This window comes from Carassius auratus, chromosome 46, assembly GCF_003368295.1.
Source record: "Carassius auratus strain Wakin chromosome 46, ASM336829v1, whole genome shotgun sequence".
Taxonomy (NCBI): Eukaryota; Metazoa; Chordata; class Actinopteri; order Cypriniformes; family Cyprinidae; genus Carassius; species Carassius auratus.
The window spans coordinates 574,249-599,045 of NC_039288.1; the positions used below are offsets into that span (position 1 = coordinate 574,249).

Here is a 24,797-nt window from a genome sequence, read left to right on the forward strand (position 1 = left end):
CAAGCGAGTTTCAGCGTGTTTGATCTGAACTAAAATCTAAATTGTCCATCTTCATCTTAAGGTTTGTAGCAAATAATTGAGTATTGTGATATTGTAATATTATTATTTTTTTGTATGTGTTAGAAACAAATATTCATACAAAATAAAAAAATAAATAAATAAATAAAACAAATCCTCAAAACAGCATATCAACAAAGAAATAGAGAGAACAAAAGTGCTGTTTAGCTCAATGAAAATCTCCAGCAATGTCCTGTTGTGGGATGGGGCAGTTCAGAGTGAGCCTTTATTAACCTTTTGACAGTAATAGTACTTATATTAAAGCTTGCTGAAATAAGCTGTTTAGATGGTAGATTGCAGAATGGTTTATAGTTTGACAGTACATCGATCCACATTCACACAGTTCCTATTGCTACACATCCGTGTCGTCCTACAGTAAATAATAAACAGCACATTACTCGTGGCTAGGTGCTGTCTCTGGGGTGTGGCTCTGGTGACTCTCAGTATCAACATCCAGAATATCAACGAAACTAATCGAGCTTCACAAATATGACTATTCTAGTGGAGGTGGCACACAAAAAGCAAACGGATTCTACAAAGGGTTGACAGTAGAATTGATATTTCTCAAAAGATGATTTTAAGAAGACTCCAATGACATCTTATTTTAATACGAGTATAAACGAATCAAAAATGAACCATGCTCACATGTATGGTGAAAAAATATAAAGATGCACACATAGCCACAGAAGGCAGAAGCGTACCGTATGCTGCTTTGTTCGGCTGGAAGGATGATGCATAGGGATTGGAAATCAAACTGTATTCAGGTCTAGATTATGTGTCACTGAAATATTTTACTTATCTGTCATTTTTGCTACCAAACAGTTGCATTTTATTTTTGTACACTTGATTATATCCTCACACTTTGGCCCGTCTCAGATTTTTGTCCACAGTGTTTTAGTTGCATTTGTTTTGGTGGTTTTTACTCATATATTTCTCAGTGATAACACTTGAGCATACACTTGACCTGGGGTGAGACTTCTGAAGTTGATGGTTCATTAAAATAGAAAGTTGGCCGTGCATGCATATGTTATGTTTTATTAATGCTAGTTTGTTATTTGTTTCCCCATGTATGCATATTAATGTTCTAAAGATAATATTTACTACATGCATACATGCCATTTGCTAAATGCAACAAAACTGAAGCGGAGTAACACACACATTAACATATACATCTACAAATTAGTTACTAAATTCACTGAAGCTCAGTTTTTGTCAACTGAAATGTATAAAAGTGCAATGGTGACCCTCCTCCTATGTTTTTAGCCCAGTTTATTACAACAACATAAATTAATACATGAACAAAAAAAAAAAAAATGCATATAGACATTTTGTTTGACAACATTCTGTTACATTTTTCTGGAAAACTTAGGATGGTGCTCGTAAACAAAACCATCTTAGTTTTAACAAAATAAAATAATAAAGACATTAATAATAAAATATGACTACAGTAGACTAGTATCAGAATACTCACCTCAGCAACTTGTTTAAACTGAAAGATGAGTTAACTTCTGGTTAATACTTATTCTGTGGGTATATACCACACTCATACCAATACCCAAAATGATGCAAAAAATTGAATACAGTACTTATTTATACATGTAACAATATCATTGTGCATTTACTGTATAAATGACTGACATCCAGTTGTGGCAAGAAATGTGGTAAAATGTAGCCTGAACTGTTAAAGTTGAGTTTTCCTGACTCTTTTTTGCCTTTTATAAATTGATGACAACAGAAGACTTTTGCTTATTTTCGGCCTAAAAGGTGCATGCAGAATGATGTATATCACTACATTATACAACTATTTACAACATTTGTACAGGTGACCATATGTTTCACCAGCCATGACCAACTCATGAAAAACTGCAGGGTTACAAATGGCATAAACTGCAAACGCTTGTACATTTGTGCTTTAGAATGCACAAATAATTAGAAATGATAAGAGCATGTACAAATCAATCCTCTGACACATTTGTTAATATTTGACTGATTGCTTTTTCCTCATATAGGCCTGACAGCCATGCATTTGAAGAAGGTTCCCAAAATCTCTTTAGTGATTGCTCTTTAGGGGACATGTAGCCATGCAATACTCAGGTCTTTCCGCTCTACATGATTCTGGAAATATCAGGAATAATCTTACATATTCGCTGGTTTCACTGACTTTCCCTTTCCCCTTTTTTTTTGTTTTGCTACAGCTTTTGCTTTATGCACGAGATATGATTTCTTGAAAACAATTAAACAATTCACATATTACGTAAGTGCACGAAAAAAATAAACAAATCCTAAAACGAGATTTAAGAAAAAAACAACAGATGATAAAAACAACAGCACAATACACCTTAAATGTTTTCAGTGGGTTAACGTTTTCAAGAAAGGGTCTTGCTGGAATCTGTAACATAAAATAAGGCCAGCCTATTTAAAACAAACAAACAAACAAAACAAAAAATTAAAGATAGAGATAGGAAAACCAGTAAACTACGTTGAATAGACCAAATGCGGTAGGAAAGAAAATGCGGGCGTACGAGTCTATCTTAGTGACACGGATGTGCAAACGGCCATGCCGCCACGCTCCTGAGCGACAGTCCTCGAAGCAGCAGAAGAAGCTGGAGCAGTCCTTCCCATCCAGACACTCGTAGCCGTACTCCTCGTCCCGCTCCTGCATGTGGGTGGCGTTGTTCATCTGGATGGCCGTCGCTGAGCGTGGGCGAATGTCCACAGTGGGGGCCTGCTTTAAGAAGAGAACACAAGATCAGCAAGAGTCCCGTTAAATACACAGCTGTACGGAGCTGCGCTCAAACGTCTGTCAGTGATACTTTGCACCTAATATTACAAGGAGAATGCGTTCTTGATTAAATGCAATAGTTGCTTTTTCTTACTTCCTTTAATAGTTAAATAATAAAATATATTTCATATGTATCATGGCTGTTCATTGCACATTTATCTGTCTGTGTTAATGTTGTGCAATGATTATTTTACACTAGTATATGCATCATGCAAAAATAATAAAGCATCATCAGTCACTACATCAACGTTTCCCACGTGAGACCACATGGCTCTGTCTAACATGGCATTATGTGTCAACACTGAACAGATAAATACTACGGTATTAATATACTTTCAGTTCTGTATCTTGGCCAGTAACAGTATTACAATATATGTTTGAATATACGCTTGAAATGCACGAATGTTACGAGACCTGCATGTAAATATTTCCCATCAAAATCATGGGATCATTGGGACATATCCACATTTTTGGATTGGCAATCATTTCGCCCAGCACTGGAAGAGTGCTTCAGATCCCTTTGTAAAACGAAGCATGAGCAGCTGTTCACGCTCGCTTCTCTGGGTGCACAGTACGTAGCTTTTAGGACAGAGTCACCCGAGGCGGAAACTGTCATGTGACTCGCTTCTCAAAGGGTTTCGCAGAAGCACAAGAGCACAGATAGCTTGGCATGTGGAAAGAAAGAAATACAGTGGAATTCACAGCTTTAACTGAATGAAATACAACAACGTTCAGAGACAAAGAGCCTCTTCTGTCTTACATTAGTTATATACATTCATAATGTTATTTATTTTGTTTTTAACTGTGGTTCTCAACTGGTGGGCTGTGACCCAAAAATAGGTTGGACATCTGTTTCAAAACCCTTTTTAATTTCCTTTGGTTCACTGTCACTTATTTAGCCAACTACAAATTCATTAACACTATTAGTGACAAACACTAATAATTTGTCAAACACTGAATTAATAGTCTGCTATGCTAAAATGCACATTGATCTAATTCCCTCTCTTCTGAATTCTTGAGGAATATCTTTTAATCCATAATAGAAGCTAAATGTAGGCTTCATGCACAATGACTTTTGAAAGATAATCTGCCAAAGCCATCACACTCATACTCTTCAACTGGGATGAAGATAATCAGTGTGGTTAGCTATTTCAAGCTGTTAAAGCTCTGCTGACTGTTTCTGTCAGGTGTAAAGCCTCAAACACGCAGAGGAGGAGGAAGACAGCCGCTTTTTAGTGAAAAGAATGATGCAAGTTTTTCAGCCAAGGCTGTTGTTTTATTACATTAAGGTAAGTGTGTCCCACTGCCTAGTGTTAAACTCACTAGATGTTAGTGCAGTGAATCTAAAGACCAGACACAAGAGCAGAAGGCAGAAACATGCATGATTAGTAAACTTTACATGTGCAATATACCTTTGAGGAAAAGAGCCGCAGGAGCTTTTGTCCACACAGGAAACAAAAACATATTAGAAAATGAAAAGAAGAAAACAAACAAACAAACCAACAACATGAGACAGACATACAGTATAATGCAAAAAAGACTCTGAAAGTGGAAAGAGAACAAATTACTGCAACCTCACACATAAACATAGACACAGAGGAAGGGTGTGCAAGGAAGCATATATTAACAGGTTCATGTCTTAAAATACAGACTAGAATGACTGCTCATTCCTATGGAGAACACATCTGCAAAGTGCATTCACAAATACATTTAGATATTATGTAAACTTTAAGGCATGATAGGAGGAGACTCTCAACTCTGCAGAGATCAAAACGCTTCTACAGCAAAAGCTTCTTGGTGTTTTATTTGAAGAGTTTTACTCCAGAGCGTGCCTTTGACTGGGAACCGAACTGTCGAATTTGGTTTGAGAATCAGTACACATTCATCTGCCTGACATTTTTAACCCTAAAATCAAATAAGACATTTCTGGCACCCCTTTAATCATCTGAAAGTGGAACGACCCCATTTGCTGAGATCAGCCCACCTCGAGCTACAGATGTGAGCACCACGCTGAGATGAAAATCTAAGGCTGCGCTTCAAACCTGCTGCTGAACTGATTCAGATTAAGGGCATCGCTGCTCCGTGACACTGTTTGACACAAGTGGTCCACGATGGCAGATCTGACCACATGGAGAAACTAGAGAAAAAAAGCTTCTAGCATGCACAGTTGCACATTATGTTCCAAAACCTAGTGAGCCGTCACCGCCTGCATAGGCGTAATGGAAACTCATTAGTGACTGATTAGAAACGCTCTTCATGGACAACAGCTAACGATCAATTAGGTGCATCGCAAATAGCTTTCCTCACATGAAGCACACAAGACTCATCTAGCACTCAAAGTGGATTCCTGCAGAGTTAACAATAAAGACCTAATTGCTAAGCTAACAACACAAAACTGTAGTAAGCACATGTAATTCACATGCTTGCTCAACACTTTCTGGCAGGTTTATTTAACTACAAAACACATTTTTAGTCAAACTTTAGACTGATTCGTTTATAAATACATACACTACTTGTTTCTTTACACTGAACTCACAAGAATACTGTCTGGGATTGATGCTGCCTTAGAATTTAACCAAAGCAAGGTACCATCTTCACATTGGGTACACATCAAGCCTATCTATCAATTCTTTCTCTCGATCTTAAAATTAGAAAAATATTACTAGTATAACAACGTTCTAATATTGTTGTAGAAATTGTAATTGTTTTAGAAAGTGTACTCACAGGATTTTTCCTCTTCTTGTCTTTGTTTTTGCTGGGCTTGCGGTTGCTCACAAAGTAGTGGAGCGTTCCGTACTCAATCAGAGCGGCGAAAACAAAGATGAAGCACACCGATACGAAGAGATCCATAGCGGTGACGTACGACACTTTGGGTAAGGACTTCCTAGCAATGGTACTCAAAGTGGTCATGGTAAGCACAGTCGTGATTCCTGGGGAACAATGTAAATAATACTGAATAAGAACATGGAGATTGCAATGTCTGTTACATATAGACTACTTAAGTTCTATCTGTGATATTTATTTTTCACATGGCTAGTGCATGCTTGTGGTTTCGATTGTAAAACCCATTTGAAAGACAAGGCTAAAAGCATTAATCACTGAAGAGTCAGAATAGGCCCAAACCCAAATCCTCCATATGAATGGCAGAGGATGCCAAGACATGTATTAGGCCAGAGAAATCAGATCTTTCCTGAAGCGAAGCTATAGAGGTTCCTCCAGAATTGACACTTGAACTGAGAACCAGGCTTGAGATGCCCAAAACTGAACCACCAGCAGGAGGCACATCCTATCCTGTCTGACTCTCCGAAAGGCTTCTGTGTGGAGGCTCACTGCCGTAAAGGCATACAACTTGGCCTTGGGCGACTCCTGAGTTACGGCATCTGAGTACAGCTGTGCTGGATGAGAAAACCAAATGGGACACTGAGGGTGTATTCAGACCTGAACGTAATCCGACCCAATTGCATAAAGCACTTGTGCCTTTTTTAGTTAACAGCTTCCTGTAGTCAGAGTTGCATTATGGGAAAGTGTTGAGTTATACTAATACCTAAACCTTATACCTAATCCGTCTTCTGCGCAGTGCCACTGTCAGCATGTCGTGGTAGGCACACTTAAGTCCCTGCTCTCTACACCGGAACCAACTTGCAGCACATCTTCATTTTTTCTAAACACTAATCAATACATTGTTTAGATTACATTGTACATAAGTTGCTTCATATTCGTTAGTAACTGATAACACCAAATCAGTAAAATAATAAAAATTACACTTTGAATGATCTCCATGATTAGCCTGTTTTTGACACGCCATGCTTTTCCCTGCTGTCCAATGCAATGTGTGGTTTTGTTTGCAATTTCTGGCTCACTTGCAAAAGGGGCAGTGTGAAAAGCTTCTTTCACACTGCGATTCCGGCAAATACACGGGTAAAGTGTCCCGGCTATTGTTCCAGGGTCGGTAGATTTTGCACTTTCACACTGCCAGTGATGACCCGGGATATGTGCGTGCTTTCACACACAACCCGTAAAGATCCCGTAACGACACGTGACATCAGCCCGTGACATGTAATGTACAAGTCGAAAACGCTAAGCACGTTATACTTTCACTGAAGCAAGCGAACGATCTCGGCGTCAGCACGGAAATTGATCTTCACTGTGGAGTCTTCGACCCTTGATGAGATGGACAATTCACTAGTCAGACTCCATCAAACCCAACATCAGGACCTCTTGAATCAAGCCCAAGTAGCATCTCAGCAGATACCTGTGCAGAAAGTCCTGCATTACAAACCTCAAGCAGGTCATCCTGTGTGGTCCACACCCAAGAGCAACCGCAGCAGTGTTCTGTCCGTCGAGCTGGGGAAAAACAGTAGGCCATTCATGATGATCCATCAGCTCTGTGACACCAGAAGATCTGGTGGTCCTTGAACAGCTCATTGCTCAGCTTCCAAAAGACGTGGCCAAGTGGGTCTAGTGCCAGGCACAGATGTGGTCTCAGTTGCATTAATCTCATATAGCAGCAATTTAAAATTAACCCTGGAGTAATGGTGTGTCCCTTTATAGCCTCTGTCCAAATACAAGACCGCCTTCCCTTTTGATTACATCCATTTGTGATGGGTTCTTTCAGGATATTCAGGGCACTCACACCCACCACCTTAGCATCTCATGGACAGAACTCTTTTTGTATTCTCAAGTAAATTTGTTTAAAGGGTGTTAAGATAATAAATAGACAGAACAAATGTTTAAGAAAATAGGGATAGTGTCACATCACAAAGTCGGTTTATCATGTAGAATGTAAACAGAAGGTCTTACCCAAAGAGGTCCTGGCTGGCACTGCATCCTTGTTGATCCAGAATGAAACCCAGGACAGGACAACGATCAGGGTACAGGGGATATATGTCTGGATGGTGAAATAACCCATCCTTCTGCTTAAGTCAAAGAAGACGGTCAGAACCACATAATCTCCTGCGGACAAAATAAAATGTAATGTTATTAACAATAGCACGCACCTACTCACTCATTATTTCAGTTATCATTAAAAACATCCATCTTTTCAGCCGAGCACAGTCTGGGAATTATATTAACCAAGGTGTATCCTGATGCTTAACAACACTACCGAGTCACCATGCTTTCCTTTAAACCAAAGGATCACAAGAATCACAAGAAACAAAGTCAGTTAAGTGCATCCAGATATTAGACTGGTAAGGTATCTTTGACTGAATGGGGAGAGACTGTTGGACACAGGGGCTGCTGCTACAGCAATTTGACTCATCCAAATAATTGGGTGCTGTAAAAAAGACATGTCCTCCTTGCTGCAGAACAGGCGCTCACAATACTTGCAACGGCCAATGCATTCACAAAACCAGAAGCAACCTCAGTTTTCTTAAATATATACCATTGTGAGAGCAAAGCCCACTCCAAATGACGTTCATTACCCTATTTGGTGTGAATTCTGTAATTTGGGATGTAAAAATTAAGGCAAGGAGGGCAGTGCCTCGAAATATTAACAAATATGAAATTACAAAGCATAGAAATCCCTTATTTTTCTAGAGTAAATCTGTCCAACAGCGACACCAGCAGTGGGAGTCTATCTTGCCTCCCCTGAGCCCATTGAGCTTTAATGAACAAAAGTGTGTTCTGAAGTCTGAATGAACAATAATGCCGTTAATGGGAAGACTAATGAAAATGTAAACAATTCACACACTTGTATATCAGCACTTTGTCCAGTCAAAATCAGTGTGAGAGTATGTTAAAGTGTTATGGATGCTGTAATTCAAAAACATACTGCTACAGAAGCAAGGTTTAGTGTGATAATACAGACTCAGAAGGCTGACCCTATCTGTGCTAAACTTATCCAGATCTAGACTGGCTTGAAAACTTTTCTATGTCTGAAGACCTGCTCCTCGGGGGCCAAAGAATAGTGACTTCACACTGCATGAGGCAAGAAATCATCCATAGTATACACAAAGTACAACAAAGTATTGTCAAGTCTGGAGATTGGTACTGTCAGTTTGGATCATCCGGACTTTCCTTGCGCACCAGTCTGCTCTTGGAAAACTGCAGCACATGTTGAGAGTGTAGGGCAGAGGTCAGAGAGGCCTTGTTGACCACTCCAGTGACAGAACGACACTGGCAACAAGTGAGCACAGGTTTGTTTTTCTGGGGGAATAACTCATATCTCCTTGTTGAGGATTATTTTTCATGCTACACTGAAGTGACACATCTTACTTTTTGCCAAGCAAGACATGTTCCTGGATCAACATCTTCTGATGATCCCGGATCAACATTATTGTCTAAATATATAGACTTAACCCAATCCCTACCCTTAAGCCTAACCTTACCCATTATTTATTCCTAAACTCAGAGGTAAATCATAGCTGATTAACAAGGGTGTGGAAGCACCTAACCCTGATCATAAGCCTGAAACAGATATTTGCTGAAAAATTAGATCTCATTTCTGATTGGTTGATTGGAATGTTGTTCCAGGATCAACAAGGATGATGATCCAGGAGCATGTCGTACACTCAGTGTTTACTAATAAGGCACCACCATAAGTGTCTGATGGGTTTTGCAAGACTCATTAGTATAGACATTTATCTTGAGGGAGCTAACTGATAACATTCAATCCCATTAACTCATGGCTCAACAAAGTATTGCAGATGAAAGGAAAATAGCCAGATAGCTTTGAAACTGAGAAAGTCAGTATTTGCCTCACACAGTGCAACACATTTCCTTCACATAGAGTTAATCAGGTTGTTGACTGTGGTCTGTGGGATGTTGGTCCACTCCTCTTCAAAAGCTGTGTGAAATTGCTGGATATTGGCAGGAACTGGAACATGCTCTCATATACGCCGATCCAGAGCATCCCAAACATGCTCAAGGGTGACATGTCCGGTGAGTATGCTGGCCATGCAAGAACTGGGATGTTTCCAGCTTCCAGGAATAGTGTACAGATCATTGGAGCATGGGGCCGTGCATTATCATGCTGCTACATGAGGTGATGGTCGTGGATGAATCAACAATGGGCCTCAGGATCTGGTCACGGTATCTCTGTGCATTCAAAATGCCATCAATAAAATGCACCTGTATTTGTTGTCTATAACATACGCCTGCCCATACCATAATCCCACCACCACCATGGGCCACTCGATCCACAATGTTGACATCAGCAAACCGCTCACCCACACGACGACATACAAGCTGTCTGCCATCTGACCTGTACAGTGAAAACCGGGAACCATCCATGAAGAGAACACCTCTTGAATGTGAGCATTTGCCAAACTCAAGTCAGTTACGATGACGAACTGCAGTCAGCTTGAGACCCCGGTGAGGATGATGAGCAGCAGATGAGCTTCCAAACAGATTATGCAAACCGATTGTTGCAGAAGCTATCCAGGTGGATGGTCTCAGATCTTGGGAGTGAAGATGCTGGATGTGGAGGTCCTGTGCTGGTGTGGTTACACGTGGTCTGCAGTTGTGAGGCTGGTTGGATGTACTGTGTAATAATAAAAACTTCCTAATCGTCTGGAAGAAGGAGGCGGGAACCGGAGCACAATCAAAACGAAACTTTAATAATTCAAAATAAACACAAAACAGCGCACCAGCCCCTCACACACGACTGGTGCGCATAAATAAAAAGCAAACACATAAAATATGGCCCAGGCCTGGTCCTCTCTCGTCCTTCACTGCCGTCGTGGGACTCCAATCACTACACCTGGCCTCACTCCTCGTTCCCACGTCTCTCGGCCCCGCCCCACTCGTCACATACTGCTAAATTCTGTCTTTGGAGACGACTTATGGTAGAGAAATGAACATTCAATTGAATTGTGGTGTGTGATAATACTGCACATTTTAGAGTGCCATGTTATTGTGACCAGCCAATAATAGCCAATAATCCTGCTGTCTAATCAGCATCTTGATATGCCACACCTGTGAGGTGGATGGATTATCTCGGCACAGGAGAAGTGCTCACTAACACAGATTTAGACAGATTTGTGAAAAATATTTGAGAGAAATAGGCCTTTTGTGTAGATAGAAAAAGTCTTAGATCTTTAAGTTCAGCTCATGAAAAATTAGGGCAAAAACTAAAATGTTGCTTTTATAATTTTTTCAGTGTAGTAACTAGTTACTATGGGAGCAAACAAGGTAGGGGTGTGGTAATTACTAAGGCAACCGTTGAGGGTAACTATGGAGACAAACAAGGCAGACAGCGGCAAAGCACAAACATGAAACATGTAACAACTTTCTCTTTTCAAAACTGTAACCACTTAATAATGAATCTATAGGTCTATAATCTATAGTGAGCTAATGTAGGAAACAGAATTGTACTACATGATTGGTACAGCTGCAATTTCTGAAATATACAATAAACAATATACTTCTGCAAAACAAGAATGTTACATAAAATCATTATAATCACAACCATCGATACGAGTATGTTCTGTTAAAGAATTTGAAATGTGATTAATTGTTTAGTCCTTACGCATAACTGATCAGCCATCGTTCAAAGCTGCAAAGGCACAATGTGTTTTTGAAACTGTTGCTATTTTTTGTCACATTGCTTTTTTCCAGCTGAAAAACGGATGCTGGTACAGGGCAGTGAATCAGTCTTCTGCTCAGATGCAGTGAATGTTTGACTGAAGTAGCTGCGTCATCTCATTGTGTTAATTTCATTCTCAGCTCACGGACTTCAAAGCAGCCCAGTGCTCAGATTGTCCCTAATGAGAGCACAGCGCAGCACCTCAGAGATCTCATCTGACAGTCTGTTAAAAAAGACGATGTAAGATGTCTGTTTGCCTTTTATCTCTGCACAGTAGGAACATTCCCAGACTTCTCTTTGAGGGCAGCATTTTTATATCTCTCTTTTCCTGCATTGTTGAGACCTGTATGCACATCACAAGCAACCACGTATAGAAAGATAGCTTCAGCACAGGCCAGAGACCTCTATGTACAAATGTTGCCTATGCACAAAATGGGTAGTGATCCCCAACTTCAAGGAGACCCTCATCATTGCAGATTTTGTATGTCTCCCTAATGAGACGCAAAGTGCTGTAAAAAATCTAATTTTATTAACAGAAAAAAATTCATCAGTACACAATACTCACAGTCAAGCGCATTTTAAGGGCCTTTTTTTTTTTAAATAGGAATTTGGTTGACCTTCAAATTGGGAGAAACCTTATTTTTCCTCTTTATTACCTGTAAGCTCCATAACATATCATTTTTTTATTGGTTTAAAAGGGGCTTATCTTCACAGAGCAATCAGGGCACTGATGAACAAAAACCCTGGATGTGCTGGGGACAGAAAAATAATAATAAATGTGCAAAGACAGGATCTAATTAGCGAAAAAGCAAAAGTGCCGCAACTTTAGTCAGTGATAAACGACAGACTCTCGTCTTATTCATAGAATATGTAACAGAGGCTGGGATACTGTGGTATGCTTTCTGAATCTTATGTGGAGTAAAAAAAACAAACAAAGAGGGATAAAGTTTAGATATATCTGGCAGAAATTAGATCGTCAATGCAGATGCTTTGAGGACCAGTCTGCAGTGTTTATTCAATATTCTATTACAGAAGAAAAAAAATAAATCTCAAAGTTAATTAGGTGTTGATGTTGTAAGATGAGATTCACTGTTGATTGAACATAAAGAAGCGGAGGTGAAGGCATTGTTTACAGCTGTCCCCGTGATTATCTTATTGCATAAGGAAGCAAGAAAAAGGCAGGGATTTAGACTCAAATAAAAGTATTAGATTCTCACTCTATCAGACAAAACGATGGTTTTAAAAATGAGAAACTGAATAGAAAATCTTATTTAGTCCGGTTTATTTTGGTTGTACTTGTCACCAGGTTTTTCACTTGCATTAATGTATATAAAAAAAGAAGGACTGATGAGCTTAGGAAGAGCTTTCAGCCAGACTGACTACAGAAGACAACAGTCTCATTATCAAAGTCCAAAGAAGTAAAAACAGAAGGTTCAGCCAAAACATATAAAAAAAAAAAAAAACCAAAAAAACCCTGACCAGTTCTTAAACAAAATCCTTTGGACAGATGGAACTATGGTCCACCATACCAGAAAGATGGGAAGACTATAGAGAAGGATCATAATCCGAATGGAACATGGAATGGGTGTGCATGGTTGATAATGAAATTTGTGTTAAATGAGTGTTTAGAACTATATCAGCTCAGATTCAGTCACATTCTACCAACCTGATACGTACAGTACAGATGGACAATGTCCTAAAACACACCACAACATTTACCAAACATATTTTTAAGACAAAGACGTGTAATGTCAAGTCAATCATCTTACCTAAACTAAATTAAACATGCATTTGCCTTGCTGAAGACAAGCCTTAAAGCAACTTTGGTAAAACATCATAGGAGAAAACCCAGAATTTGGACATTTACCGCAAATGTTTTTGAGGTCATATATATATATATATATATCCTGAATAATTTATATACATATATATATATATATATATATATATATATATATATATATATATATATAAAAACCCTGCCCAGTATTTTTTGTCAATTAAAAAGTAATGCGTTAGTTAATCAAGTTACTTGAAAGTAGTAATCTGATTATGTAACTCCCAGTACTTGTAATGTCTTACCCCCAACACTGGTTGATAGTATTTGTATCTGTAGTTACATAGTTCGGTTGCACTTTATTTTACAGTACGTGTGCTTACATGTACTTATATTGTACTTAGTGTATTTATCTATCTGGTAATACAGGGTAATACAGGGTAACTACATTGGGTATGTTTAGGTTTAGGGGTAGGTTCAGGGTTAGTTCCTAGTTATTACATAGTTATTGTAATTACTATAATAAGTACATAGTATGTACATGAGGAACTGGACTGTAAAATAAAGTGCTACCCATAGTTCTACAGTGAGAAACTTTAACTCCGTAGGCTGATTACATAAGTGGGCAGAATGTTTTACGGCTTGGGAATTCTTTAATTTAGCTGTCTTTGTAAGTATAGTACTACCCATCATTTTCTCACTAAAACAATTGTTATTTAAGAATAGGTTGTCGTCATTTTATGTGAAAGCTCAGGGGCAGCCTAATTACCTGTATGTACGGTTTAGTTCTCTGAGAAGGGAAGCTATATTTCTGGCATGCCTTTGAGTGACTTACTTCACCCGATCAGGAGCTGAACATGTTATGACTCTGCTAGACAGCCTAAAGTTACACAGTATAGATTTAATTATGATCAATTATAGGCATTTGGATCAAGTAACTGTTTTGGGTTAATGGCAGAATTATTCTTAGAGATCCAGCCAATACTTGTCCAGCCAAAACAATACTCTGTATTAGTTAAAAATCAATACAGAAGAGAATTAAATGAGGGCAATAAAACAGCTTTGAGGGATCCCATATGTCAACATTTATTTAGTGGAGAAAAAAAACAAAAAACAGACACAGACTCTAATTCAGTGGAACCAACTGAGGGCAGAGTCCCCTGAATCAACAGATAACAATATAAAGTTGACACATAAAAGCAGACTCTCGCAGGTACTGTGGTGCTTCCTAAAGCCAGAGATCCCAAACACACTACTGGACGCAAAACAAACAAATACTCCAGACAGAGATCGCTTTTTCTAAAACTTTGGGCACAAAAGCTAAATTAGAAATTGGCCTATAATTACAAAAGACTTTTCCACCATGGGTCTAAGAATTCTGGGTTTGAATTGCTGTCAGAAAACCAGGGACCACTCCTCACCTGTGCAATGGCATCTAAACAAGTGAAGGATGGTGGTGTTTTTCAGCAAACTAAAGTAGAAGATATTAGTCTCTATGATGATAAAGGGTATTTAATATCTTGTTAATTTTGGATTAATCAAGAGGGCTGGGAGCTCCAGTCCAGTGCTCATGACCTCAAAAAAAGAGGCATATTCATTCACCACCACTGCCTCCAGATTAGCACTGCCAAAGTCTCATCTGCAAACCGTGGGTATCTGTAAACGGAAGAGGAAGTTGATGTGTCCCAGGGCATTCATGACTCAAACCAAATCACACAGACCGATGCACACAGACAACAGCACGACTGTGTGCCACAGCATCAGGTCACGCTAAGAATAGCTCTACCCTTAAAAGGGAAGTGTGTATCTATACTAACACGTTTCATAATCTTTTTTTATGCAATTCCCATGATGCATTAGGATGGCTGCAAACTGCTGACTGCCTCCACAAGCCAAGCTCCCTCACTGATCTCCCCGGTTTCTTTTGTCTCTTTTTCACTCCTCCTTTCTGCTGTACATGATCTTGCTCCACCCTGCAATGTTTAAATCTTAAGCTACACGCTGTTAAATGGGATCACACTTGCTGTCGTGAAATATGGCTCTGTATCACCACAGCTGTGATTCAGCCCTTTGCACGTGGCCACAGGCCAATGCATTGATCTCTGTGAAGTGAAGCATTAGATACACCCCAAATTAATGATATGTCATGTTTAACCACTACAGAAACATCTGAGCCTGCAAAAAATGACAGAAAGACTTGCCATGATAAGGCTGTTCTTGATGGAGTACATGAGCGCCAGCTGTCTGGTGATTGCTCAGCCCTAGCCCTGATATACACCCATCAAGCCACTAGACTTGAAAGCTGTTTGATCAGGCGACCAGGTACACATAGCATAGTGTATCATAAAAGACCCACTTGCGACATTTACTGGCCATATAGAAAAACACAAGGAAAAAAGTATGGCAGTGTTTAAGATGTAAACCTGAAACTGTACCTGACACAGTCCTGACAACCTCTGTGGTATTTCTCAGGCCAACAAAGGAGAACTGGTAAAGACGCCAGGAGCGGATGTCTCCAACCTCCACTGAGCTGCGCTTCCACTTGTATACAATCTCCTCCTTCGGGTAACCATCTGCAGAAACAAACAATTGAAAATAGTAAAAAAAATATATATATAGCTACATAGTGGCTATTGGAAAACAAAACAAAACAAAAACGAAAAACACTTTGCTTTTATGTCTTATAAACCTGACATTGTTTATTCACAGAGAGTTTGATTTACATTTGGAAATAGTAGCAAACAACAAATAGCTAAATAGTGGCTATTGGAAAACAAAACAAAAGAAAAAAGCCCTGTGCTTTTATGTTGTTCAATTGTGAAACTTTTGTATTAAATAAATTAAATGAACACAGACTGAAATAAGTAAGAATTGGTTCACATTTAACAAAACCCCACTGTGATGAGTGGGGCAGGGCCAAGAGCCATGGGAATGGAGCGAGGACGGTGGAGTGATTGGGAAATGAGCGACACCTGCTCCACTCAACGATCTCCTCCGTGGGACTCGGCACCGGTGAGTGGAGCAGGTGTCGCTCATTTCCCAATGACTCAACCGGCCTCGCTCCGTTCCCATGGGTCTCGCCCTACCCCACTCGTAACACCCACCAACAAATTAGAATATGGTGACATGCCAATCAGCTAATCAACTAATCTCTCAATTTGGTTCACTAGGCTACACAATCATGACTGCTGATCTGACAGTTGTCCAGAAGACAATCATTGACACCCTTCACAAGGAGGGTAAGCCACAAACATTCATTGCCAAAGAAGCCGGCTGCTCGCAGAGTGCTGGTTAACAGAAAGTTGAGTGGAAGGAAAAAGTTTGGAAGAAAAAGATGCACAACCAGCCAAGAGAACCCCAGCCTTATGAGGATTGTCAAGCAAAATGGATTTACAAAGTTGATTGAACTTCACAAGGAATGGACTGAGGCTGGGGTCAAGGCATAAGTTACATTTACATTTATTCATTTAGAAGACGCTTTTATCCAAGGCTTGAGGTCGACGGTAGTGTCGACTGAGGGAAACCACCTCCCTGGTCATATCTGGACATCCAGATCTCTGGGATTGGAGCGGACTCATGAATTAACTCTGGGAAGGAATTCAGGGATAGTAGCCATCTCTGAACAGTGCTTAGGAGCTGGAGTCATCACTAGACTATGGTCAGGGGCTGGAGCCAACTTTAGGCTCTGTTCAGGGGTCAGAACAGACACCCGGTTGTGGTCAAGGGCTGGAACAGACACTGGTCTGTGGTCAGAAACTGAACTTGCAAGGGACCATTTCTTCTTCTTTTGCCTCTTCTTTTAGGCAGCAGTGAAATAAATTCTGAGGTTTTAATAGTCTCCAGATTTGGCCCAAACTCTGGAGCAGGCTGATGGGTATAAGCAGATTCTTGAACAGATATGGAATAAGATGATCGACACCACCATAGAACATAATTGCTATATATTTTCAAAGAACATATTGTTGCAGCCATTGGAACTTGTAGATAAAGGCGATCATCCACACCACCCAAAACTGGGTCATCATTCCAGGGTATTAGATATGAGCGCTCTTGAAACCAAGAGATAATCAGGTCTGCTGGAACTATGGAGTGAGGAGAATGCTCATGTTGTACTTTTAACTGCTATTGCTCATTAGTGCTGAGTATGTATATATAAACAGATGGAGAATGGCATAGACAGTCTGAAGCCCATTAAGAATCATGCCAGATCATTGTCTGGTGGTGCTAGTACCTCCTTCCAAGGTGCCGTGTCACCAGTGTCTCAAAAGTTCCTTCTTCTGGAAGACGGTTTATCTGCCCATGCTTGTCACATCCACACAAGGAGAGGAGAAGACGGGTAAGTACTTTCGTGAAGCTTTATTAACATAGGATTTCAACAGAGCAGGTAAGTGTGGTCACAGACGGTGAATCTTCAAGCACTGATCAATAGGTGAGTTCAAGCACAAAGCTAGGCCTGACAACAAAGAGTCACTTCCCTTAATCGCTGTAACTGAATCTCCACAGAGTCACAATATGGTCCACAAGAAGCAGGCAGAAGATCCACAAAGAGCGTCCATGTAAGCTTGATTCCAGCCGGTGAGTGAATGAGTGAGGTGAGTATTTAAAGGTGTGGTGATTGCTGGTGCAGGTGCAGGTAATCAGTATTCAGGTGACGGTTCACGTGAGCGGTGCATGGGAGATTGAGTGGATGGTGACTGGCAATGGTGACTGGGGCTAAGGGAACGAGCTGAGGGTGTGACACTACCCCCCGCCCCACGGGTGACTCCAGGCATCCTAGAGCGGCGACGGGGACGACCACGACCTCTGGGAGCCGGGCGGTCCGGGTGTTGTCGGTGGAAATCTTCGAGGAGAGCCGGATCCAGGATGTCATTGCGTGGTATCCACGACCTCTCCTCGGGACCGAACCCCTCCCAATCTATGAGGTATTCCAGGTGGCCGTTCCGCCGCCGGGAGTCGAGGATCTCTTGGACCTGGTAGATGTTGTCTCCGAGGATTTCGGGTTGGTCTGGAGGGGGAGGCGGTTCTGGTTCTGTGGAGGAAGGAGAAACTGGATCAGTGTGACGTTTTAGCAGTGAGACGTGAAACGTGGGTGAGATCCGGTAGTGTGGTGGTAGGTCCAGGCGGTAGGTGACGGGATTTATCTGAGAATGGATGGTGAACGGCCCTATGTAGCGGGGACTCAGCTTTTTGCAGGGCAGTCGGAGGCGGATATCCCGAGTGGAGAGCCAAACCTTGTCTCCAGGTAGATAGACGGGATTAGGCGATCTGCGTCGGTTAGCGGTCTCTGTATGTCTCCGAACTGCCCGCTGGAGATGGACGTGAGCTGAGTCCCACACCCTCTCGCTCTCCTGGAACCAGTGATCTACCGCGGGCACTTCAGAGACTTCTCCTGACCAGGGAAACAGCGGTGGTTGATAGCCTAAAACACATTGAAAAGGGGTTAAGCCTGTAGTGGTTTGGCGAAGGGAGTTTTGGGCATACTCAGCCCACGGCAGATACTGGCTCCAGGTATCCTGGTGTTGGGAGCAGTAAGTACGGAGGTACCGTGAGATCTCTTGAATCTTCCGCTCGGTCTGGCCGTTGGTCTGAGGGTGATATCCAGAAGATAAACTGACGGATGTTCCGAGGAGTTGGAAGAACGCTCGCCAGACCCTGGAGACAAACTGAGGTCCTCTGTCCGAGACAATGTCCTCTGGAGTGCCATAATTCCGGAACACGTTGGTGAAGAGGGCTTCGGCGGTCTCGAACGCTGTGGGAAGACCCTTTAATGGGATTAGTTTGCAGAATTTAGAAAAACGATCAACAACAACTAGAATGGTAGTGTACCCCCCTGAGGGGGGAAGGTCAGTGGCGAAATCCACCCCTAGATGGGTCCAGGGTCGGCGAGGAATGGGTAGTGGTTGTAATTTACCCACGGGAAGTTGACGAGGTGTGGTGGTAACGGCGCAGACCGAGCATCCGAGGATGTACCGGGTAACGTCACGAACCATGTTAGGCCACCAGTACTTCTGCTGGATGAGCGAGAGGGTTCGCCTGCTGCCAGGGTGTCCTGAGCCAGGTGACGTGTGCGTACTTTCCAGTAGGGGGAGTCGCTGGTTGGTGGGCACGTACATTAGACCCGTGGGTACCTCCGGAGGTGCAGGCTCCTCGAGGGTGGCGGCTCGAATTTCCTCGTCGATCTGCCAGAGGATAGGCGCGAGGAAAACGGAGGGTGGTAGAATTGAATCAGGCTTGTTGGTGTCTGGATCTGGTGAGTACATACGGGACAGAGCATCTGCTTTAGTGTTCTTGTGACCGGGTTGATACGTGATCTGGAAATTAAAGCGAGCAAAGAAGAGTGACCACCGAGCCTGACGAGCATTGAGTCTTTTGGCATTCTGCAGATATTGGAGATTTTTGTGGTCGGTGACAACAGTGAATGGGAACTGAGCTCCCTCTAGCCAGTGCCGCCACTCCTCAAGGGCGAGTTTAATGGCCAACAACTCACGGTCTCCGATTCCATAATTGCATTCGGCAGGAGAGAGTTTCTTAGAGAAGTACGCACACGGATGGAGTGAGCAAGGTTCACCAGACCTTTGAGACAACACGGCTCCAATGCCGTGATTGGCCGCATCAACCTCTACGACGAACGGCTTGGACGGGTCAGGATGTCGAAGAATGGGTGCCGAGGTGAAGAGGTGTTTAAGATGGCTGAAGGCCTCTCGAGCTTGGGGTGTCCAGCGCAGCCGGCGTTGACCTCCTTTTAGAAGGGATGTTAGAGGAGCCGAGTGCAGGCTGTAGTTCTTGATAAAGCGCCGATAGAAATTGGCAAAGCCAAGGAAACGTTGGAGTTCTTTCACCGTTGTGGGCTCCGCCCAGTTGGTCACAGCATCTACCTTGGCTGACTCCATCTGAACTCCCTCCGCAGAGATCACGTATCCGAGGAAGGAGACGGTAGTGCAGTGAAACTCACACTTCTCAGCTTTTAGGTAGAGGTGGTGGTCTCGGAGTCGTTGTAAGACGTGGCGGACATGGGTTTGGTGTTCTTCTATGTTCCGGGAGTAGATCAGGATATCGTCTATGTAGACAATGACGAATTGGTGGAGATAATCACGGAATATTTCGTTCATGAAACTCTGGAAGATGGATGGACTGTTAGCAAGCCCATAGGGCATAACCTGATATTCGTAGTGCCCGGCAGGGGTGATGAAGGCAGTCTTCCACTCGTCTCCCTCTCGGATACGGATCAGATTGTAGGCACTGCGGAGGTCGAGTTTGGTGAACACCTTGGCTTCCCGCAGTTCCTCCAGAGCCGCCGGAACGAGTGGTAACGGGTAGACGAACTTGACGGTGGCGTCATTTAGCACTCGGTAGTCGATGCATGGTCGAAGTCCGCCATCCTTTTTGGGGACGAAGAAGAAACTGGATGCAGCTGGAGATGTGGACGGCCTGATGAACCCCTGATCGAGAGCCTCCTGGATGTATTCCTCCATTGCCACCTGCTCAGGACGGGAGAGTGGATATATTTTCCCATGTGGTAGCTTGGCACCTGGCAGCAGGTCGATACAACAGTCCCAGGGCCGGTGTGGTGGTAATCGGGTGGCTTGTTCCTTGCTGAACACATCGGAGTAGGAGGAGTAAAGGGCAGGTCTACCCATGGAGGTGGAGTGCAATTGAAGGTGCGGCGGCGCAGACTGTGAATTCTGGACTGGTGGATGGTGAATGTGACTCTGGCATCTCGGGTCCCATGCCTGGATCTCCCCTGTGCTCCAGTTGATTTGTGGGTTATGTTGGGCCAGCCACGGCCTACCCAGGACGACGTCAACAGTAGCGCGAGGAAGTACGAGGAGGGCCAGTTGTTCCCGATGTCCGTGGGGCAGAACGAGCTCCAGCTCGTGTGTCCTTTTAGTTATTTTGCCACCGCCCAATGGTGATCCTTGGATGGTAGTGATACGGTAAGTGGTCTCGTTCTGGACGATGGGTATACGGTGCTTGGTTACGAAGTGAGATGAGACGAAGTTGCTTGCGGCTCCGGAATCCACCAGGACATGGATGGAAAGATTGCGTGAGTTAATTGTGATCTGGGCTCTGATATGAGGTATGTGAGATACAGATGGGGTAATGGAAACTGTACTCACCATTGGGCGAGGCGGACGGACCGGGCAGGCGTGGATCAGGTGAGTGGCCTCGCCACAGTATAAACATAGCCGCTGCTGAATGCGGCGTCTCCGTTCAGAGGCATCTAGGCGGTAGGAGTCGGTGTTCATGGGTTCCTCCTGGTCTCGTTGGGGCGAGGGCGTTCTGGCTGATGGAGAGATGGTATATGAGGCCGGGGAGGCACAGGCCGAGAGGTGTTGAGCAACATTTATAGTTTTTCTGATGAACGTCTCGAGATTGACATTATCGTCGTAAATGACCATTTGCTTTCTGATCTGGGGCTTTAAACCTTTACGGTATGCAGCTAGCAGGGCAGTTTGGTTCCAACCACTGGTGGCGGCTAATGTCCGGAAACGGAGAGTGTAGTCATGTATTTCCGTGGCTCCCTGGCGGAGATTTAAGAGTTCATCATGGGTTGAAAGAGGAGTTAGAGCCACCCCGAACACTTCCTGGAGGTGGGTGACGAAGGCGTCGAATGAGGATAGAACCGGACTCTGGGAGTTCCAAAGGGCCTCTGCCCATTGTAGCGCTCGTCCGGTGAGGAGAGAGATCATAAAGGCGACTTTGGTGGCCTCATTGGGGAATTTACTGGTATTTGCGTTGATGAACAGTGAGCACTGCAGAATAAACCCACTGCAGCCACTCGGTTCACCCGCATAGCACGCGGGACGTGCAAGGGGCGTGCTGTTGGTGGTGGTAGCACTAGTTTCGGTGGGTGGTGAAACTGACTGTAATACTTGGCGGAGAGCAGTCACCATTTCGGTGAACGGGTCCGAAGCCGCTCCCTGAGCAGCAGCGTTAACATCCATGGGAGATATGAAGTTCTGTTTTATGGGCTGGAATCCTGTCACATCCACACAAGGAGAGGAGAAGACGGGTAAGTACTTTCGTGAAGCTTTATTAACATAGGATTTCAACAGAGCAGGTAAGTGTGGTCACAGACGGTGAATCTTCAAGCACTGATCAATAGGTGAGTTCAAGCACAAAGCTAGGCCTGACAACAAAGAGTCACTTCCCTTAATCGCTGTAACTGAATCTCCACAGAGTCACAATATGGTCCACAAGAAGCAGGCAGAAGATCCACAAAGAGCGTCCATGTAAGCTTGATTCCAGCCGGTGAGTGAATGAGTGAGGTGAGTATTTAAAGGTGTGGTGATTGCTGGTGCAGGTGCAGGTAATCAGTATTCAGGTGACGGTTCACGTGAGCGGTGCATGGGAGATTGAGTGGATGGTGACTGGCAATGGTGACTGGGGCTAAGGGAACGAGCTGAGGGTGTGACACTGCTATGAACTCGGGACGGTCGTAGTGCAATGTCGTCGTGCTGCCACGAGGCTATCAGTGCTGACTATCTTCAGAGTTTCATTGTGTTTTAGTGACTCACTTAAAGTGGACTCTGTCTTCCCTTACTGGTGCATCTTTGGAGGATATTTGTGTGGAGAGATGTTGGACACTCTTTTATCAGATTTTATTATCTAGATGTTCAAGACCTCAAAGCCCTTGAGTTCCTGTTCTCCTTTCTGTATCAACAATCCATTTGAAAAAAGTTGCATGGCATGCAGACCAAGTATAGTAGTGAACACACACAGATGCTGTGGACACACACCTTGAGCAGTGGGAAGCCATTATTTTCTGCTGCACCAGGGGAGCAATTGTGGGTTAGTTGTCTTGCTCAAAGGTAACTCAGTCATAGGTACTGAAGGTGGAAGAGAGCACTGTTCATTCACTTCTCCACCTACATTTCCTGCCAGTACTGAGAATCGAGCTTGTGACCTTTGGTTTATCTATCACACGACACATCATTTTATGGTGATAGTCAGTATCCTTGCAGCAGCAATTGGCACAAAGATGCAAACAAGAAATGTATTATACTGACAGATTCCATAATAAAGGATACAGTAATCCATACAATATATGAACAACTGTATTCAAATCTTTAAATGATCTAAAAAGTTTTACATGAACATTTATTTATTTGGCAGACACTTTTATCCAAAGTGACTTAAACTTGATAAAAACAGCAAGCGATAGAGATGGCAATAAACATGAGACGTGCCCGTTATAAAAGGTTTCAGTCTTCGTTCACTTCATAAAGGATAGTAATCAAATAGATAAACTGAAGGCATAGAATTTGTCTTATTTTCAGTTGTTTCTAGAAGATTGTGAGGGATTCAGCTATCCGGATGGAGTTAGGAAGATCATTCCACCAACTGGGTGCAGTGAAAGAAAACATCCACTCATTTACCGCAGGCTTCTGGAGGGGATGTAGATGAGTAAGAGACAGCAGAGGTAGAAGGGTGAGAAGCCTGTGGCTGTTCAGTAGTTAAGCACCAATGTCTTGAACTTGACACAAGCCGAGACCGGAAGCCACTGCAGAGAGATGAGATGTGGTGTGATATGGGCACTCTTGGTCTCATGGAAAACCAGACATGCCGCTGCATTCTAAATCAATTGCAGAGGTCTGACTGAATATGATGCAAGTCCAGCCCGAAGAGCATTGCAATTCTCCAGCCTAGAAATGACAAGAGCCTGGTCCTGATGGTATATTGCATGCTCTGTTAGGAAGAGTCAGATCTTCCTGATGTTGTGTAGTGCGCACCTGCATGATTGTGTTTTTTTTTTGCAATATGATCTTTAAGGTCAGCTGATAATGAAAGATCACCCTAAGATTCCTGGACGAACATGATGGGATTTTCAAATCACTACACAACAGAAAATCTTATTAAATTAATGGACCCCATTGAAGAAGGCCTTCATAGCTGGAACTGTTAGTAGGCAAGACTGAATCAGTTACAATGAACATCCTACCACTCTCTCTCGTTTTTATTTCATACTCTTCCCGTTTTCAAGTCATTTGATGCCATTATATCTTTGACAGATTGCACAGACACTACTGGAAGAGAGCTGAACTGGATGATGACATCAATGAACTAACTTGAGCTGAAAAATGACTCTTTGTTATCATCTTCTTGCATTATTGACAATCTATTTCCCTGTTTAACTCTGTAAAGCTGCTTTGACACAACCAGTATTGTATAAAGCACTATACAAATAAAGGTGACTTGACTTGACTTTGTATATGTGGTCTAGTAAACTCTTCAAAGAACCAAACAAAGAGGGAATATTAGGGAATGTGAGTGAATGGGAATCAAAAAACAAAACAAAACAGAGGCATTAGGTTGGCACAATATCTTAATTAAATGTTGAAAAATGTATTTGGACAGGTCCAAGTAATAGATGGACAAGCCATTAAGGCTGGATGACTCCTCACGCGTCCCTGTGTTGCAGATATTATATGCATTAACATTTGCAGATGGTATGCACTGTGCTGCGAACACAAAAAGGAGTCATTACCCCAAAATTGCCATTGTGTCCTTTCCCTTTGAACGAGGTCACATTCAAGTGCATTTGTATGGACAGTCAGCACAGGAACATCACTTTTCGCTTGTGTTGGCAGACTATGCAACCTGGTACACAGAGGCAATAGTGCTCCGTATCTAAATATATACCAATCATAAGG

At 42.6% G+C, this 24,797-nt stretch overlaps 1 protein-coding gene across 4 annotated transcripts in view; it reads right to left on the bottom strand.

Moving 5' to 3' along the window:
- Positions 1-883: 883 nt before the first annotated feature.
- Positions 884-24,797, bottom strand: part of gabrg2 (gamma-aminobutyric acid type A receptor subunit gamma2) — a 44,957-nt gene continuing 21,043 nt past the window's right edge. The window contains exons 6-10 of one of the 4 annotated variants that reach the window (XM_026234151.1): positions 15,579-15,716; positions 7,640-7,792; positions 5,564-5,769; positions 4,252-4,275; positions 884-2,782 (exon numbers count right to left, since the gene is read on the bottom strand). In XM_026234151.1, coding sequence (XP_026089936.1) covers positions 2,504-2,782; positions 4,252-4,275; positions 5,564-5,769; positions 7,640-7,792; positions 15,579-15,716 — 800 coding nt within the window. In that variant the 3' untranslated portion in view covers positions 884-2,503. Of the gene's footprint in view, positions 2,786-4,251; positions 4,276-5,563; positions 5,770-7,639; positions 7,793-15,578; positions 15,717-24,797 lie in introns of all 4 variants that reach the window. The other 3 variants (XM_026234150.1, XM_026234152.1, XM_026234153.1) reach the window with 3 other exon arrangements.